This window comes from Taudactylus pleione, unplaced genomic scaffold (genome assembly GCF_031769625.1).
Source record: "Taudactylus pleione unplaced genomic scaffold, aTauple2 ptg000179l, whole genome shotgun sequence".
In the NCBI taxonomy this organism is placed as follows: Eukaryota; Metazoa; Chordata; class Amphibia; order Anura; family Myobatrachidae; genus Taudactylus; species Taudactylus pleione.
Genome location: NW_028284581.1, coordinates 17090659 through 17110792, shown reverse-complemented (window position 1 = coordinate 17110792; position 20134 = coordinate 17090659). Strand labels below are relative to the sequence as shown.

The window sequence follows — 20134 nt, the reverse complement described above, 5'->3', positions numbered from 1 at the left end:
CATTTTAATCAAATTCTAAAACATGCTCTTAAATGCTAATATGGTATCTTGTGGAATCAGCTAATTAAAGTGTTAGTTTACACATTATTGCAGGAATTATGGCACAAGGTGAAAGGGGGGCACAGTTTTATAGCTTAACTTGTGATATCAAGAATGCTGTGTGTGTTAATAGCTGTACACTACAATTTGACTTTTATTCTGCTTCTAGGCTTTTCAACTGCGCTATAGGTCCAATTTATGCTGTATTCACCAAGTGGCCGTGATGGAGCCCTAAGTCGTTTGCGAGCATCATCATATTTTTCAGGGACTTCAGATCCTTGACCTTCAATGTGGTTGCCAAAGAATGCTCTAATAAACTGCACACCATATTATATATGCAAAGAAATGTATGCCAATCATAAACCTATATCCAATTACTAATATTACCACATAGGAAGTGAACATCATCAAAAATATTAAAAACTGTCTCAGCACTTGTTACTAAGGAATGAGTAATATCCACAGATGAATTGTATCCACACAGGGCCTGATTCGGAGATAAACGGAATTACAGAGCCGCAGACAAGGGACTGTGCAATTCTGTCCTTCTAAATTGCTAGAGCAGCAGGATGTATCTGTAGGAAACAGACACCTCCTTTCTGTGACCAAGCTCGCAGCCTGGTTCGCGGGTGCGATGGTTGCTCCTTTGGCCAGGCTGTGGAAGCTGAAGCTTACAGCAGCCTGACCGGGTCCTGGTCACTTGCAAGGCCTTATCCATCCCGGAAAACTCCCCCACTTCCGGGAGCGGTTGCCAATCACGCCCCCACTCCCCTACCAAATGCTACAGCATATCAATAATGCTGTAGTTTGGGGTGGGGGGTCTGCGAACGATATCGCAGGACTTGTGCGGAATGGGTCCTGCATATGCGCAGACCACAAAATATTGGATATGTGTGCTAACCATTGGGTTAGCCTATATCTCGGAATCTGGCATACTGTTCTTTCTAAAATATTGAGAGAGAAGTGCTAGGTGATAACAATACGAAGCATTGACAACAGTCTCCATAGTAACGCCACACCCTAGATCTGTGTCCCCTAGCTTCTTCCATATGACATTACAATACATACTTGAAATATATAAGTATTTTTGTTAATAGGTAGTTCCACAAATAATGTTAATGCTGTGAAGAGAGATGTAACACACTACTTACTGATTATTCTATTTTAAAATTATTGTTACTTGTGAACATCCAGTTCTCTCCTGTTGACAAATGATCCTGTTGGAAGAGGCCAATGAGCAGAGGGGTGGATCGTCTCCTTGTCATGTGGTCCTAGCCATCATCCACCAATGGTGTAAATATTTAAAGTAATGCAAAAAGGTTGTCAACAGCTAAATTTAGGAAAATTAAAGGAGCTGATGATTTTTGCTTTACAAATTGCTTGGCTACAGAGTGATGGTTATGATACAGTTTCTGTTGATGTTAATTGAGATTATCTGTGTCATGACTATAATGGTACATCACAGGGAATGCACTTCAGTCTGTTTTATCTTCATCAGTGTTTCTCAAACCTGGTCCTCATGGCCAACTCACACCAAGTACTAAGGATGTCCATGCATGAGCTCAGGTAGCTTAAAGCTTGGTAAAAGGTACACACTGTCCGATTTTTTTGATCGGGATGCCAGACGTTGTGATTTTTTTTCCGGAACATTGAAAGCCCCAATATCTGTGCTACACATTTATGCAATTTTTATAAGAAGCTACAGATTTTCCACCGCACTCATTTTGCATATGTACGCCCACAAGGAGGATGACATAGTGACAGTAAAACATAGGAAATATGGGCAGATTATCGAGAATGCACACACAGTGCTTGACATCAGGAAATTGAGGCTGAGATTTTCTATCTTGACCGACAAATCAGATAATCGAAAGAATGAGTTTGTGGATGTTTTGTAACAATTATTTTTTTGTTCGTTGAAGTGCTGAATCGATCATTCATACACACTATACAATAAATGACGCTGATCACCCGATTATTAGCAAATCGGCCCAATAATTGTATAGTGTGTACCTAGTTTTAGTATTACCTCAGTCAGTTTGATTGTGCTAGGGCATGGATATCCCTAATGTCTGCACTGTTAGTGGGCCATAAGGACTGGGTTTTAGAAACACTGATCTATACCTACAGTATATCCAAGTCAGACATACAGTACTCTAGACAAGGCATATGTTTGTTTCTGAGGATAGTACCTTCATGCTGTGAGTTTTGATGTATTCTTTTCTGGTATTTTATTTAGTTTGTTTTTAGTACTTTCCTTTTAGAAAAGTTTCTTACATTATACTTAATTGCTTGACGCCTTGATTGTCCATGAGTGACAAACCAATTAAGTGTACAAGACACACATCACAAAGAAAATTAGACTTTGTCCTCATCTCAGCTATGAAAAATCCATTATTCATCGTCTTATTGTTTTTAAATACAGAGGTAAAATTTTACTACACAAAAGGAAAATTGCTTTTGAAATAGAATAAATTGCATGCTAGTTCAAAGGCTGCATTTTGAAGTCGATGATACTAAACATGATGATGCTTTGCATGTATTATTTTGCACAATAGAATGCAGCTGTAAATTTAAGAGCATATCTTACAAAATGGAATATCCTGTAATTGTGTGCGGTGTTTATTGTCTTCTTTTTTTTTTTTTTCTTTTTTTTGGAAAAGACGCGTACTGCTAATTTTTTCTTTTTCACAATGGTTTTTTTTTTTTTTACATTAATTGACATCTAATGAATTCATTGTGTCTTGTTATTGTATTAATAAAAATGTTGAGAGAGTACATAAAGACGAAGCTGGTAGAGAACTCTAAAGAACCAGACAAAACTGGAAATGTAAAATATGAGGGATGTTGTCATATTTATAACAATTATTTCAATAAGCTACCAATTAACACAATTAACTCTGTGGTGTAGGAATTGTATGTATAAGATACATCTGCTCTGCACCAGTCGCATATGCGCCAGTTTTCTATTCAGTGTTGTATGTCAGATACGCATACACCAGATCAGGCCATAAGCAAAGAAAAGTTTACATCTGAAGTGTTTTCATAGCAGTAATACCGCATACGTTGTTAGGTTCCCACTACAGCCCTAACTGTGTGGAGTTTGTATATTTCCCCTGTACTTTTGTGGGTTTCTCCCAGGTGCTCTGGTTTCCTCCAACACTCCATAAATATACTAGTAGGTTAATTGGCTCCTATTAAAAATGAACCCTAGTCTGTAAGTGTGTGAGCAGGCAGGGAATATAGACTGTAAGCTCTACTGGGGCAGGGACCGATGTGAATGGGCCAAGTATTCGCTGTAAAGTGCTATGGAATATGTGTGCACTATATAAATAACTGGTAATAGAAATAGCTTCAAGTACTATAACTGTATATGAACGTAGAGTATGTGTTTTATTTTTATTTTCATTTGTGGGCTATAGTGTTCACTCTAGAATTTTTTTAGGGCAGGATGCTGATCACCAGGGAGGGTACTTTTTCATTTTTAAGGGAACATTTTTTTCTTACACGATCCTTCAGTGTATGCTCTCAAAGGGTGTGTGGTCTTGTGTGGAGGGGGCGTGGCCTTATGGCACGCACCCATTTCCATCACTCTAAGGCATGCCCAGCTTTTGATCACTTCACATGCCCCATCAATGCCCCTCAGACTACCTCACATAACCATCAATTCACCAAATCCATCACTACCAATATTTCATTGCTTCACTACCTTCCATGCTTCCATGATCTCATGTGTACAGTCACAAACATAACTTGGAGTTATGTAAAGCTGGTCACTAATGTATATGTAATGTATATCTATATAAACTTTGTTTTACAGTGATCATTGTCACGACAAACTGGAAATTAGCAGAAGTAACATGCAACCCTACCTGCTGGCGTCAGTATGTGGTGGTGATGGTGACCTTTGCACTCTCTAGTACCCTTTATACAGGAAACTGATTTTCTAGGTCTGGGGGGCTGTAGTCATTTCTGTACATACCTGGCCCACGCAGTGGATCCCGCCTAACATGTGGATGAGTTGGTTGGCTCCAGAGCTGATGGTGGTAATGGGTCACCCCGGGCATGCCTCGCAACACCTGTCGAGGCAAATCAGGAATGGCAACAGCCCACCTCCTTCTCTACCACCCCCACTGTCACTGTCTCCCACTGGCTGCTGCTACTTGGACCGGATGACACTGTACAGAGCCTGGAGTCTGGAGGGGGTGTTCTGTGCTGAGCCGGAGGCGAGCAGAAATGTGTAAAAAGTCAGTGGTTTGGGCACCCTAACCAGGACTTTAGATTTTAGATGGGTTTAGCCGTTTTTACATGGCTAAGCCTGGTCTAATTGGGCGCGACAAATGCAATAATTAATGGAAGCCCAAAAACAAATGAATTGCAACATGGGGAGGCCATTAATTAGCGTGTCTTGATAAACAATTGAATCGCCCCCACTCTGTCTAACAAGAGACCAGTGGTGTAACTAGGGGGGTAGAGCGGGGCACGTGCCCTTGGTGCTATTGGGCCGCTGTCCAGGTCAGTGGTTTTAGTGTGTAGTGCAGACCGCACTACACTGTAAAACAAACACACTGCCGCCGGGTAGTACACCCACCGACAGTGAATGTCCTACCCGTCGGCGGTGTGTTTGTTTTAGCAGCCAATAAGAGTCAGACAGACTCTCATTGGCTTCTGTGCCCAGGGCTGGAGCCGGGCTGGAGCTTACTCATGAGCTCCGCCTTTCGGCTCCTACAGTGGGTGAATGACATCTCACCCATAGTGCCGAGCGAGAGGAGCAGACGGCGGCGGGCGCAGGAGCGAACATTCGGGTAAGTATTGTGTTTTGTGTTGTGTGTGTATGTGTGTGTTTTTTTTATATAAGGGGCACTACTAAAGGGAGTATTGCATAAGGGGCACTACTACTGGGGGCATTAAGGTGCATATGGAATGGAAAGGAATGTTCCCAGAGTGACGAGAAACGATGGCGAGTCATGTTGACATTCCCCCATTTTACAGTGCCCACGCCCCATGGCCACTTTTGGTGTGCGCGCCTAGGTCGCACAAGGTGGGGAGGGGGCGCCATTTTTAATCTTGCCCTGTGCTCCAAAAACCCTAGTTACTCCACTGCAGGATTCTGTCTTAATTATTTCCTTTTAATCAGTAAATTTTCAATTACCTTTTCCTTTCCATCAGTGGAGCCCTAAGAACTGCAGACCTGATTCAGACCCGCTCGCTAGGATGCATTCACTCGTAGCTGGTCGATTTTCACATTGTGCACATGCGTATGCATCGCAGTGCGCGAACCAGTGCGAGAGATCGGGAAGCGTTCGCTCGCTGCGCATAGACAGCCCAGCAGAGTGAGTGACAGGAGAAGCCGTTTGTGGTACATTGAAAATATCACCTTGTTTATGAAGTGTACTGCAAAACTTCTCTCATCTACAGTTCTGCACTCCAGTGGCACTCAGGAGCAGTCTCCATAGCCTAAATTCTATAGCAGCTGCAAAGTCCAACCTTATATCGCTGTTGTAGTACCTATTTTTAATAAATACAGATTTAATTTTTTCTCTTAAGATACTACATAGTTTAGACTTTTTTTTATAACTTACATAAATCATGTGAGTGCGTGGTCATTTGAACTGTGTTTATTAAATGTGACACTTTGGGGGGTATTCAATTTGGAGCGAAAAGTCCGTGCTCGACTTTTCGCTCAACATCTGAGGTTTTCCGCTTTAGCCCCGTAGTCAATTAGAAAGCAGCGAAAACGGGACCCGGTGGAAAGGTAAGTATCGGGAAAAATAGGGAATTTTCGGGAATTCATCCTAGGACTCCCATAATGATGTCATGACATAGGGGATCACTGTTGGTACCCCCGTTTTTCCCTGCAAAAGGTAATTAGGGTTTTTAAATAGCCACAGCAGGTGTTTTTTCCAGACTTTGAAGAAGTGATGAAGAATAGCACTTAGGTTTTTTTGGGGCAAAAAATAACTATGCCCATCAAATTTGGGGTACATGAAAATGGGTGCAAGCATATGTTTAGGTCCCTAAAGTACATTTTGAAAATTCTTCAAAAATGCACCTGCCGCTACCACCCGCATTCTTTTTAACACCTGCCACATACTTGGGAATCCCCCCTGAATTAATTTAGTTATTTAAAAACTTGTTCCCCATATTTTTTTTTGTTTCACCCCCAAAATTAAAGTAATTTTTTTCGGGGTGTCCCGTTTTTTTTTACTTTTTTGGACAGATTATTTTTAAATGACATTCCCAGGGGTGCAGGCTATTTTTTTTAAACCTGCACCCCTAAACCCCAATTTTGCACTTTTTTTCGCCATGTAAAATATGGTGAAAAGTTATCCACGTTTTTTTACAAAGATTTTTCGCACCGGCGAAAAGTCTTTGTAATTGAATACAGGGATAATTAAAATATGCGAAAATTACGTCATCGGCGATAAATTACCAACATTTCGATCCATATTGAATATGACCCTGAGTGTGAATGAAGCTTTTGTTTACACTACTTTGGGTAAGGATAACAATTGACTTTATGAAGCAAATTTGCAGGCACACTTGCCATCTGTAACAAAAAAACGGCAGCATCTGCTACCACCACCATAAATTCTTAACAAGCTCCAGCACTAGGACAACCTGGGCTCATAGGCAAACGCAGGGGGGGTTTCCGGTTGCCTGGAAACCCCCCTCCCCAGCCCACATTAGAAATAGTAACATAAAATGTTACTAGTTCTGCATGTTCTTCTCACTATCACAAATGAAATAGTTAGCACCACCTGTGGATCTTTTAACATATGTCATCCAGTAATAAATACACCTGTGCGCCAATAAGATCTGGAAAACATGCACTGTTAGGGGTACACTGTTATGTATAGACCATCAATAGGCTATAATTATTAATACCATATAATAATACACTATCCAGTGCATGATGAGACCAATAAGTACATATACTGTATGTCCAGGGCAGTGCTAGGTTCTTCTGCTGCTCCTCCAGGCTCCCGGACTTGCCCCATGCTCTGAAATGGTGCCCACATCTGAAATAAAAACACTCAGCTCAGGCAGGATGGTCCTACTACTGCATCTAATGGCTTACTGTGATCGCTGGTCCTGTATATGCTGGAGTTATGACTCACAATACACTTTGTATATCGCATATTAAAGCTGGATAAGTGTTAATTATGCCCTATTCATGGACTGGCCATACGCACTGTAAAATCCAGCATTTGGAAACCCCCCTCTAGGAATCCTGCGTTTGCCACTGGGGCTGATTTACACTATGGTAAAATATGCCAAATATGTGTGGTGGTGCAAACAAGTTCCAGCAATAAATAACAGCTTTTGAATGAATAAACTAACAAATTAAAGTTTTTTTTTTTCTTTCTTTTTAGTGGAGTTGTTTATTCTATTATTTGAAAATGGAGCATATGTTGTTTTTTTTTTTTTTTTTGTATAGTGATACAACTCTAGTCATCTCAGTTTTGTAACTTACTGCAGCTGAGGGATTTGTGAAGATGGAGCTGGAAGCCTTTTGGGGGTGTGGGACGCTGCTTTTGGTGCACTTAACCCTTCATGCAGTCTCCAGGCCTTTAAGCTATAGAGCCGTATTCAATTTGAGCGGACCCGCGATACTTTTCCGCCTCCCGGACTTTTTGCCTACTTCGCCTGTTTTGCATGCGGAAAAGTATTGCGCGCGTGCCCGATACTTTCAATTTGAAAGTATGCGAAAACGAGACCCAGCGAAACTTAAACAAGTGGAAAGTCCTGTCAGATTTGGAGAAATCAGCCTGACATCCCCCAAAAGATGCTCTGATATGGGGGTTAGCTATGGTTACTCCCCGATTTGGCTTGCTGAAGGTATTAGGTGTTTTTAAACGGCCTCAATAGCTGCTAAATAGCGTTTTTGTATAATTGGTGCAGAATAGTATTAAGGAGTTTTTTTTGCAGAAAATAACTTATGCCAGGAAATTTGGGGTACTTGAAAATGGGGGTCAGCATATTGAAAAGTTTTAAAAAATTTGAAAAATCCACCTGCTGCAAGCACCTGCAATGGAAAAAACACCTGGGGCATACTTGGGGGACAAGGATACAAATAAATGTTGGGGGACAAAGTTAAAAACTAGCGAACTAGACTCTAGGGGGGCTAGAGTCTAGTTCGCTAGTCTTTAACTTTGTCCCCCAACATTTTATTTTTCGCCCCCAAAATGAAAGTGATTTTTTTTGTCTGTTCTTAAGTGTTTTTTTTTTTTCATTTTTTGATGCAGTTTACCTTTGGGGGACTGTATGAAGGCTGCACAGGGGTTCCTGCAACGTTGCACCCCAAAACCCCAATTCTGCACTTTTTTCCGCCTGCTATTCATAGGCAAAACTTTTCCGCCTATTACATTGCATTGAATACGGCGATACTTTTCCGCCTGGCAAAAAATTTAAAATTGAATACGGCGATACTTTTCCGCCTGGCGAAATGACGTGCCGATTCCGCCTTTTCGCCTCAAATTGAATAAGGGCCATAGTGGGGAATGCCAGGACTGTTGAGAATATTGGGAGGAGAGCATGCTGCTCAGTTTTTATTTCATGACACTGTGTGTATGGGAAAACTTTTAGTTTTTTTTTTCTATTGGAAGTAAAGGACGACACTTCACTGTGAGCTCCAAGCTTAATTCAAACACTTTTTGCTTTGTATGAATGGCCGTGTATGATACGAAACACCTCTTAAATCTCACTCCACAAAATAAAGCAGCTCTGCAAAACTAGGTGAACTAATATGCTTATTTATTACTTCATATGAAATGCCTTTGTGCCGCAGATATGTGCGCCTTGGGACAAATGAAGGATCACAAGCTGTATTAGCGTTCTGGAGCATTTCATAAATGACTTCCATGTTATGACTACATGTTGATGAATGTGTAGGCACATGGTCTTTTTAAAGATATTTGTTGATTTTTGCTAATGTAATTCCTTTTCTGATGCGTGCAATCTTTATTGTCATTATTTTCACTCATGTTTCTGTTTCACGACTTCGTGCGATTTGAAGTTACATAAGTGTTTTTTTTTCATTTGACTAGATGCAACAAATTGTATGGGGCTGCATTTCAGTAAATTAAATTTAAACACAATGCACCTTTCTGTTGCACTGAAATGCAATAAACAAATGCACATGTAGGGCCAGCATTGGACGCTGCAACATCCGTGTGTGTCTTTTGCTTATATTGCTCCTGTGACTATGCAAATACAGGTTGAGTCTCCCATATCCAAATATTACGAAATATTCCAAAATATGGAATAATTTTGGCATGACTGAGATAATGAAACCTTTGATTTGTGATGGCTCAATGTACACAAACTTTGTTTAAGGCACACATTATTAAAAATATTGTATAAAATTACCTTCAGGCTGTGTGTATAAGGCGTATATGAAACATAATTGAATTTAATTTCTGAACACAAACTTTGCTAGAGCCACAAAATTATTGAAAATATTGTATAAAATGACCTGCAGGCTGTGTGTATAAGGTGTATATAACACATACCTGCATTCTGTGTGTATATTGGGGTCCCATTCCCAAGATATGTCATTATGATATGCAATTATTCCAAACTATGGAATATTCCGTTATCCAAAATGCCCCTGGTCCCAAGCATTTTGGATATGGGAGACTCAACCTGTACCACTACAAACCCTTCCCTGGTCTACAGCCATGCATCTGTCTGTGCCGCCCACTTTTAGCATCTTCAGAGGCACAAATACCCCTTGGCTGCACAATCAAAAATTGCATCAACCCAATGCTATATGCAGATTGTCCATCAGATTATGGCCTCCAATGTGAGCGATTTATGCGTCTGAGATGTTAGCAACCACCATCAGCGGCACCCACGCAATATTCCCATAACTCGTCAATAAGACAGACCATCTCAATGCATCTGCTTAGTCACTGCCCAGAAATGCTCAATACATTTTTCAAGACCTTTCTGAGGCTGTGCATCTCAATCGCAAATTAAGTTTCGCCCAGTGCGACTTAGGCACATGCACAATAGAGAAAAATCACTAATTTGCAGCAACATGGAGCTGCGATTTTAGCTGTTGTTCTGTGTGCGATAATATGGCAATGCAGCAGCGCCCATGACTTGTACTGAGACGTCCACCTGAGCCCTCGCAGCTGTCTGCAACTACATACACATGCATCGGATACAGATCAGGCAAACATCAACATCCTGGGTGAGTGGTCACTCAGAACGGCCACTGTATCCATGTTTCCTGTGTACAGGATTGCAGTTGGTGACTGTTACACCCCCCGAAAATGGTTGCAACACGTCATTGATTTTCTCCACACTTTCCGTTATTGCCCACAAAACGGCCCCTGCCTGTCCATTCAGTTGCCAGGCTGTACATTGCTGCCGTAATGCATTTGCAGTTGGCTGAGAATTGGTCAACTGCGTGAACATCGGCATAACGTACAACTATGAATCAGGCCCAGAGATCATGTGATTTGTACATTGCAATTTTTCGTACATTACCATATTAGCCTTTTGACTAGAAATTGGGAGTTGTTAAAAATACATTAAAACAGCGTGTATTCAAACTGCACTAGTAGAAATACAAAGAGAAATATGAAGCTTGTTTATCAAAAAAGAATCTTAAAAATTGTTAGAAGACAAGTACTAAGTATTAGAGGGCCGAATTCAATTCAGTGCCAAGCTGAATAGCCCGTGAGAGGGAGCTCCCACAGCTATTCAATACACCATGCTGTTTGGGCGGCTAAAGGATTCCTTCTCGTACCCCCCTAGGAATACGAGGAGAAATCCGACAAAAGTGTTTGCCGGCTGTTTACCGGCACTTTAGACAGAGAATGCCAGTTCTCGCACCTAAACAACACCCAGGTTAAGTCGCGAGAACCAGCATTCTCTGACTTAATCAATTCCAGACTCCCTCCTGCGGCTATTCATCTTCGCACTGAATTGAATTAGGCCCAGAGAGTCATGTAATTAGGTTGTTATATTGTTAAGTGGTGACTGCAGTTATAAGTATTTGAAGAGAGTAAATTGTTACAAGTTATAATGTACAGTTTAATAAATATGTCTTGGAGAAACATTTTCATCTGCAATTGTAGAAATTAAGTTTTTGGGCCATTCATCAAAAAGGTAATGCTTAGCTTTCTCTCCTGGAATGGCCCGCTGTCCCCATAGACTAGTATGGGGCCAGAATTCATCAAGCTCCGAAAATACAATATTTTCGGAGATTGACTGCGGGAACTCGCCATCTTCAGATTTCTAGTGCTCTCGCAACCCACTCCAGTCCCAAGTCGCGAAGGTGGATTCTTTCAGATCCCTCTGCCCCTGTCCAGCTCCTTCCGCCTGGGCTTTTGTGCGTATGCGCGACCCATAGGTCACGCATGCGCACTAGTTATACTGCTCTGCAAGGAACAGTGAAGAGATTTACTGCTCTGAAAGAAGCAGTGAAAAGTTCCGGGGAGACAGCTGATTTTCAAATCGGCTGTCTCCACGCCGTAGCAATGATGAAGGTTCCGGATACACAGCTGATTTTGGGATCTGCGCTTGAGCAATGATGAATTGCTCCGGCGCTCGCGTCGAGTAGGAATGTTCATTATCAGGATCCGTTCGGACCCTGATAATTAACATGATGAATAGAGCCCTTACTCACCAGGCCTTGAAACTGTAGAACTTTGAATGAATTTGGTGTCCTGTACAAGAATATCAACAAAGCATATTGGATGAATTCTGCCAAGCTATGAAGGATATTTCAGATCTCTAAGGTAATGTTTCACCTCTATTCTCATACCCCAAATAAATGTCTCTACAGTAACTATTTACTCTTGCATTGCCCCATATTTAATTATAATATTTTGGGAAGGTGCTACATTTGGAAAATTGAAATATATAAAAACAGCCAAAAATTCAGAATATGTTTAATTGACATGGGATATTGGATACTAGCTGGGATACCCGGCGTTACCTGGGTTGAAGACTGGACCCTGAAGTACACCTGCAGTCTTTATTTGTTTGCATTGTCCTCACCTATAACCCCATTCCATTGATCTTGAAAATGACCACACTGTTTGCTAACATGCTTACAAACAGTGGTGTATCTATTGTGGGTGCAAGAGGTGCCACTAGCGCACGCAGAGGAAGGGAGGGTGGTTCTGAGTACCCAGAAACCCCCTGAGACTGGAGAGCAGACAACCATCTTCTTAAGCCCTGTCCACTTGCAGCAAAATGCTGTGATTCGCCGGTCAATCGGGAGGAGGCGGAGCCAATATGACCTGAATCCAATAGAATCACATAATTTTGCTCCGTCCCCTCCAGTTTGACCCGAGAATCGCAGCATTTTGTCGCTGGGGTATGGGGCCTAATGACATGGTGCCAGCCTGCCAGGTCCCATCGTCATCAGGTGTACAACCCGCAGTTGCTGCAAGGTAAGTGTGTGTGTGTGTAATGTATGTGTGACATACAGTAGATGTTTGTAAGGTACTGTATGTATGACATGTATGTGTATATCTGTGTGTGTGTGTATGTATTTTATATACACATAGTGTATATATATATATATATATATATATATATATGTGTGTGCGCGCACGTGTTTGGAAATCTCCTTGTAAAAATCCTGCGTTTGCCCCTGGGTGTGGCAGTTATTGTGCCCGAGCTGCCTCTGTGGCCCGCCTCTCCCCCTGCACTCAGTCATGCACACAAGGTGGGCCTGTCCAGTCAGGGCCATCGAGGCATTCTTGGGTGTCAACAATGTTGATTTGGTGCCGGCCTGCCAGCTGATTACAGCTAGCGCACTGGCAGGCAGTCATGAAGAGACAGCGCCGCCTGTTGCAAAGCAGAGCTTGTGGACTGACAGCCAATCAACAGTGGCAGCTCCTGATTGGCTGCTGGTTCGCAAGCTCTGATTGACTCGCGACCAGCGCCAGATTTATATTGCGTCGGTGCTGTCTGACGCTGCCGGCCGGTGCGCCAGCTGTGGTTAGCTGGCTGTCCGGCCCCAAATCCACACCTGCTGGCTGCTGATGGCACACAAGGGGAGGCGAGAGGCTGCTGGAGGGACATGGGGAGGTGAGTTGCTGGGGGGGGGCGTAATGGGTAAGGACACTACTATTGTGTTGGATACTGTGTTATATGGGGCACTACTACTATGTGGCATAATCTTTAAAGGGCACTACTGTATGGAATAATGTGTAATTGGCATTACTGTGTAGTGTAAGGAGCATTACTGTCTGGCATAATGTATAAGGGGCACTACTACTGCATGGCATAATGTGTATAAGGGCTACTACTGTGTGGCATAACTTGAATGGGCTCTATGTGGGGAAAATTTATGTGTTTTTTTTTATCTCTGGGGGGCCCTTTTAAGATATTGCTATGTGGACCGCAAAATTCTAGTTATGCCCAGGGTTGCCGGTACTAATTACCCGGGCCCCAGCTTGTTGGAGTGGCCCAGTGGGGGCCCAAGTATGATGCTGCCCCCCTCCCTCTTACATGTCAGTAGCCCAGCGTGCTGCTGTGTGCTGGGCTGCAATGGGAGACTGCTTGCTGCTGCAGCAGTCTCCTGTGCCTGTGGGGGGGGGGGGTGGGGGGGCAGTGCTTCATGGCACTGCAAAAAGGTTTTTATTTTTCTAAGGAGACGTGATGACGCCTCGCGTGATTAAGCCACACCCCATTCCCTGGACCAGCTCTTTATGCCCCTGGTTACGCCCTTATATGCAAACACAGGGGCTCTGGATTTAATATGAATTTGCATGAGTCATCAAGTTTGCTCACAGTGATGTGAAAAGGATACTTTTGTTGCATTCTCTCAGGTTTTTAGTCAGACTGCCAATTTCCACTGGAGCCAGCCGTGGAATCTGTATAATTTAAAAGTGTCCCCATTTTTAGCGATTATGTGACTGTGTGTGGCACTGACAAAACATATAAACCTAGACAAAAACCTAATCTTGGTCAAACTACAACACCATGCCAAATTTGGTGGAACTAGGTCCAAAACTCTGACCGTGCACAAAGGACAAAACAGACAGACGGACAGATAGACACACGCTTTCTCGCTTATATAGATATCAATTAGCTATACTTTCTTCTTAGCTAGATTACAATAAAAAATATTATAACAATGATGTCTGTGTTTTGCTAGGTACCAAGATGAAGCTTCTCCTTTGGATGAAATGCCACTTATGATGTCAGAAGAGGGTTTTGAGAATGATGAAAATGATTACCACACCTTACCAAGAGCCAGAATGACTCGTCGAAAAAGAGGACTAGAATGGTTTATTTGTGGAGGGTGGAAATTCTTGTGCACCAGGTTTGTATTAGTAATGTCACATCTGTTGAGCTACTGTACATCATCTTCTGGTCACTGTTTGTCTTGGACGTTTGATACTGTATTGCTAACTTGCTGAAGAAGTTTTTGTAGTTGACTTATTTTTTTTGCTTCCTTGAATGCAGAATATATACAGTGGTGGCCAAAAGTCTGCATCACTAGCACCACATGCTTTCTCTGTACTTTAAACAGCAATTTGAAGCATCTTGCATTGAGATATGTGGACATGTTATATGCCATTGTTTAGGAAATGTACTGTGTCTGACTATTCTGGCATGACTTTTGTATATTATATGATTGGAATGTATCCAGATTTTTACTTTTAAAGTGAGAATAATACAAAAGCCATGAATTAATTTTTAATGAGACACATTTATTCTTAAAAATACCTATTTTGTTTAATCCAGAATTTGTTTTCGCAGCGGTTGAATGAACCAGGTTCTCTAGGGGACCCGGAGAGATGATTCGATTCTGGGTGATTCGATTGAGTTAGATTAAGGCCGGAATTGTAGAGGCTAAATCAGGAAACTGATGTTACGCAACATAAACAAATTCTTCACAACTTTTCCTCTATGGCATGATGCATTGTCATCTTGAAAGATTAAGGGCCTTATTCAGCTACGGACGGAATTGCAAAGCTGCTCACAAGCAGCTTTGCAATTCTGTCTGTGCAGATATGGTAATGCAGGAGGAGGCATCACATCTCCTGCTGTATTACGTATCCGAGCTGCATTGTCCAACGCAGAATTGGATACTCTGCAGAACATTGGCCGGCTAAGATGACCAATGGGGTCACGCAGAGGAGAGGAAGAAGCCAGGAAATCTCAGTTTCGGGAAACTGAGGCCATCGCCGCATCCTCCCCGCCCACAAATGGCAGCAGACTATCAATCACTGACAGACAAGTGCCAGGCTCTGTGCAGGATCACAGACCCATTCTGCACATGCGCAGAAAGGATCATGCGCCTAAGCAGATTCCCGATCATCGGGAATCTGCGTTCAGCAGTGCACTAGTGTGTACTGCTGAATGAGGTCCTATGTTTAGAATAGTTCTGCCAGTATATGGCTGCACTGCTGAATAGGGCCCTAAATCTTCATCCAGAAACATTTCTTTTGCAGAAGGAAGCATTCTTCTCTTGAGTATTGTCATGTATTTGCTGTGTTTATCAAATTGTTTCCACAATTTGATGACATCCAACACTTGTAGCTGACATGCCTCCTCAGACCATGACTTTATACTGGATGCTTCACAGTCACACTTAGACACTTGGCACGAAATTCCTTGTTTGTAAATCGTTGCACATATTGACTTGCTTGATTGCCGTAAAAGGCAAAATGACTTTTGGTCACGAACAATTACTTTCTACCATTATTTATTGGTCCAGTATCAATGCTCCTTTGCCCAGGCCAATCGGCGCCTCTTTTGAAACTTTGTTGGCAGCAGCTTTCTCCTCAAAACAACCAACTTTACTTTTTCCAACCATTTGGATAGCAAATCCAGAGACATCAAGTGACAATTGTTTAGCCTAACTGGCTGCAAAACGCAATGTTGACATGGCAAAGCATTCCTTGGCCTCCCAGATCTTGGTAGATCATCAGTAGTTCTGGTTTCCTTACATGTGACAATTATCCTTGCAACTGCAGACTGGTTACAGCCGATCCTTTTAGCAGTCTTCAAGAATACCCCTCTTTAGTGAGTACGATCCCACGAACATGGTTTTCTTTGCTGATGCAGGTGAGAGACTCTTCATTGCTTACAACTTACAAATCCCGTTAGAACCCAATTTCACGTCTAAAATAATGGGCGATCAGGGTGCGATATTCAATTGATTTTGGAGCCCATGCCTTTTTGAGCATATTGCGACCAAATAGACCAGGTTTAGCCGCCGTTATAACTGGCTAAAGTCCTGGTTAACACACAGAAACAGGGCTAAAAAAAACCAGGATTTTTCGCTGATTTCTGCTCGCCATATTAGGAGGCATTCACGCTGGAATGGAGCAACAATTGAATTGCTCCATCAGGATCCCATTAGCAGCAGCCGAAGGCGAAAACAATTGAATTACCCCATGGAGAGAATGCAATTCATATGCGTTAAAACAAATATTATAGCTCTGATTGGTTAACTGAAAACAGCACTTGATTAGTTTGATGGACATTGTGTACAACTATGTTTGTGTAAATGTTAAATTGTACACTATAACTGAAAGTTAAATGCGCAAATTGTTGCCTCAAGCACAGAAAATGCTGAATGCAACACTCTGTGCGTTTGTATACACTGAGGTGCCAAAAGTCATGGGATAGCAGTAAGTAAAGGTAATGGGAGGTGGCGTCACTGTACTGTGACATCTTGGAAATGCCCAGACCTGCTTCAGTTGTAATCTTACATCTTGTGAGTCCGTTTGTCAAGGCGACATGAATTATCGGAGTTCGAGCGGGGCACAAGGGATGGGGCGTTCCATTTCCGAAGTTGTACAGACATTCAGCATTCCTTGATCTGCGGTATCGCGTGTGTACTGGGAATACCTAATGGATTGTATTACCACCCACCGTGGACAGTGCAGTGGCTGACCTTGGGTACTTAATGATCTTGACCATCTGAGTCTGACTAGAATTGTCCATGGTAACAGACAAGCAACGCTGGCTCAAATCACATCCACATAACTGCAGGAGGTACCAGACGTGTGCTCAGCAGGTTAGTGCAACTTTCTTTGGCTTCCACGGGATATTGGCGCAGAACACCCACCGAAGAGCCTCTGTTAACACTACAACACCGGACACAGCGCCTCACCTGGTCTCGTGACATCGCTGATTGTACTCTGGAGGACTGGCAACATGTGGCGTGGTAAGATGATTAACGGATCGAGTTGCTTTGGTGGTAGGATTTGGGTGTAGCAAAGATCACATGAGGTCTTGGAACCCAGTTGACATGAGTCAACATCTCTCAAGAGGTCTTCCATCCACTTATGGAATCGATGCCACTTCAAGTTGCTGCACTTCACAGGGCTAAAGGAGGTCCTACACGATACTTGGCATCTATCCCATCACTTTTGGCATTTCAGTGTATATGTCGACATTCATCATGTAGACCGTGATGAAATGTCGACCCATCTTCCTTGGTGTCCCAGCGGTGACTTACCTTTTGTCCCGAAGGCTGCAGCCAGTCCAGCGAGGCTTCTGGGTTTCATCAGTCATGTAACTGTCACTTCAAGGTAAAAGCTGTGAACTTTCAGCATTATGGTGAGTGTTTCTCCTCTATCCCTAACCCTAATCCCCAGCCCTAATTCTCCTTTCTCCTGATAGTGCCTAACCTCCCCCTGCAGCTTAACCCTAACCTGTCTGCCCGCAGTCTAACCCTAGTGTCGACATTTTGACAATGCCGACAATTCACCTGTCGATATTCTGAGAATATCAACATGTTGGCTGTCTACAGTGGCGTCCCTCCCCACGGTATCACCCGGTGCGGGGAGGGACGTTGTGTTGAGCGGCGGAGACGCGCTGCGCCAAAAGGAGGCATGGCCTTGTGGAAGGGGCGTGGCCTCGTGGCCGAACCCCCTGTGGTCCCGTTATCACTGGGAGGCAGGCTGGGGGGGGGGGGGGGGGAGTGTTGCCGGAGGTGCGTGCAGTGCCAGCTGGCTCCCTCACAGTGTCAGGAGTCAAGTGCTGCACTTAATTATACAGTGCAGCACCCGGCTCCTATCACTGAGAGGGAGTGACACCCCGTGTTACGGTACTGCCTGTCTACATTTTAACAATGTTAACATCATAACTGTCGACATTGTGATCTCGACATTATCAATAATTGCAATAAATTTATTGCAATAGATTGGCTGAAAATCTATAATTACATGCAAAAAAAATTCCTTTACATTATTGTTCTATAAAATATATTTTGGGTAACTCTGTCCCTTGCAGGATAAAACAGTTTCACATTTCCAAGTACGGAACGTATTGGTGCAATAGGTGGTTTCTATTCACAGGCAGTGTATGGAGAAGTGACACACAACGTACTGTAGCAGGATAGCTGTAGGTAAGCTGTTGCTTTTCTAAACATGTTGTGCAGTCATCCTTTACATAAAATGTCCAAACTGCCCATTTGTCCTGATTTTTTTTTCCTGTTGCGATGAAATTGCTTTCTGTTACATTGAAATTCTATTCAAGTCTGTGAAATTATAATGCACACAAATCAATACAGAGGACTACTTTGGTTGGATTGATTTCTTTCTCATGAGATTTACATTCCACTTGTTATCAAAAACACATTGTCCCAATGAAAATGGTTCCATTGAATGGCATTTCCATATGAAGTGAAAGGGATATCAAATGCTCGGATTAATCTCAGTACTGAGATGCCCTGTACACTTTCAATTAATCTGCAACACATTTGTTATGCAGAAGCATGGGAAAATGCTGATCTTTTAAGAAAGACATGACTACACTGTTGCTTTTGGCTTGATTACTACTGCTACCTGTAGAGTACAATAATTACTGTATGGTTTTGCAGTAGAAAAACAGTTGTTGCTGCTCTAAACTTATTAAAAAATGTGGGATCTGTGCTACAAAAGGAAAGCATTATATGCATCTTTTCGGTAACAGGTGGACAAAGTAGTGGGACAAATATTAAATAAGGCTTTCTCTGCTATGTATTTTTACTATATCATATGTCTCACTGTTTTCTGTTAATGGCTCTACTGCAGTTTTGTCATTGGGGCAAATAAATATTTATAAGAGTACAAAGGGTAGTTTTATTTGTCCGATATTTATCAAGAAATAATGTGATTTGGGTAGAAAAAACAAAACTTAATTGTATCTTTTTTCACTGATCAAGTCAGTATTTGACATATCTATTACTCTTATGTTTTATCCTCATCCAATGCAATCTTAAAATATGTAATATGAAAATTTATTTTGTTCAGTTTTAGGTTTTTATTTTTTTTTGTTCATAGAAAAATTATACTTTGCATGGAAAAACAGCCTTTTAGTGGGTAAAATGTGGATGTATCCAATATATTTAGTTTTGTTTTTGCATTACATTTTGTACCACTTTCACACAGAAGCCTGGGCTTTGATCCGGCTTTTACCTGGCTTTTGGAGCACGGTCCCGGTCCCAGGCCAGTACCCTCTTTCAGACAGAAGATTAAATTGCCGGGTCAAGCTTTTTGCCAGGTCAACCTATGTCCTTCTTCTGTGTGAAAGGATCAACCCAGGTCACAAAATATAGTTGATAATAGACTAACAGCCAAATACACTGGTCTATGTCAATTTTTATGCAATCAATACTATATATAAACATATGTTTAAAGTTGTGAAACAAAGGGCTCATACATTAAGCCCTTTCTCAGGATCCCAGGCTGCAAGAGAACATGTACTAATAGACTAGACCGTATACAGTAGTCAATTATGGTAACCAAACCAAAAGAAGTATTAAAAGAAATAAATAAGAAAATTATAAAAGGTTATACAAACTCAATCATAACAAGTAGGTCAGTCAAATTGAGTAATTCCTCAGTGGGAAATGTGAACCTCTAAACCCGCAACACCATTCCAGACGCAGACATCGGAGGATTGCATCCAAGTGAAAGCGGATGTTCTTTTAAAAGCTGTACATTTGAAACAGTTGTCATTATGTCAAGGTTTGGTTTTTGCAGTACTAATCTGCTAACAGAAGGATCCTTTAAGGAAGCATTGCCAATGTGGAGTAACATTATGAAAGGGTACATATGCAATGTTGGTATAATCTGGATTTACCAATTTGTTAGTCTCAAAATGATGCAGGCTTTAT

General features: G+C 42.1%; 1 protein-coding gene across 4 annotated transcripts in view; it reads left to right on the top strand.

The window, feature by feature from the left end:
- The window catches only part of ATP9B (ATPase phospholipid transporting 9B), a 434681-nt gene that overhangs the window by 10367 nt on the left and 404180 nt on the right, over positions 1 to 20134 (top strand). For all 4 annotated transcript variants that reach the window (XM_088475905.1, XM_088475902.1, XM_088475901.1 and 1 more), the window contains exon 2: positions 14171 to 14338. In XM_088475905.1, the coding sequence (XP_088332031.1) occupies positions 14171 to 14338 (168 nt within the window). The remainder of the gene's footprint in view (positions 1 to 14170; positions 14339 to 20134) is intronic.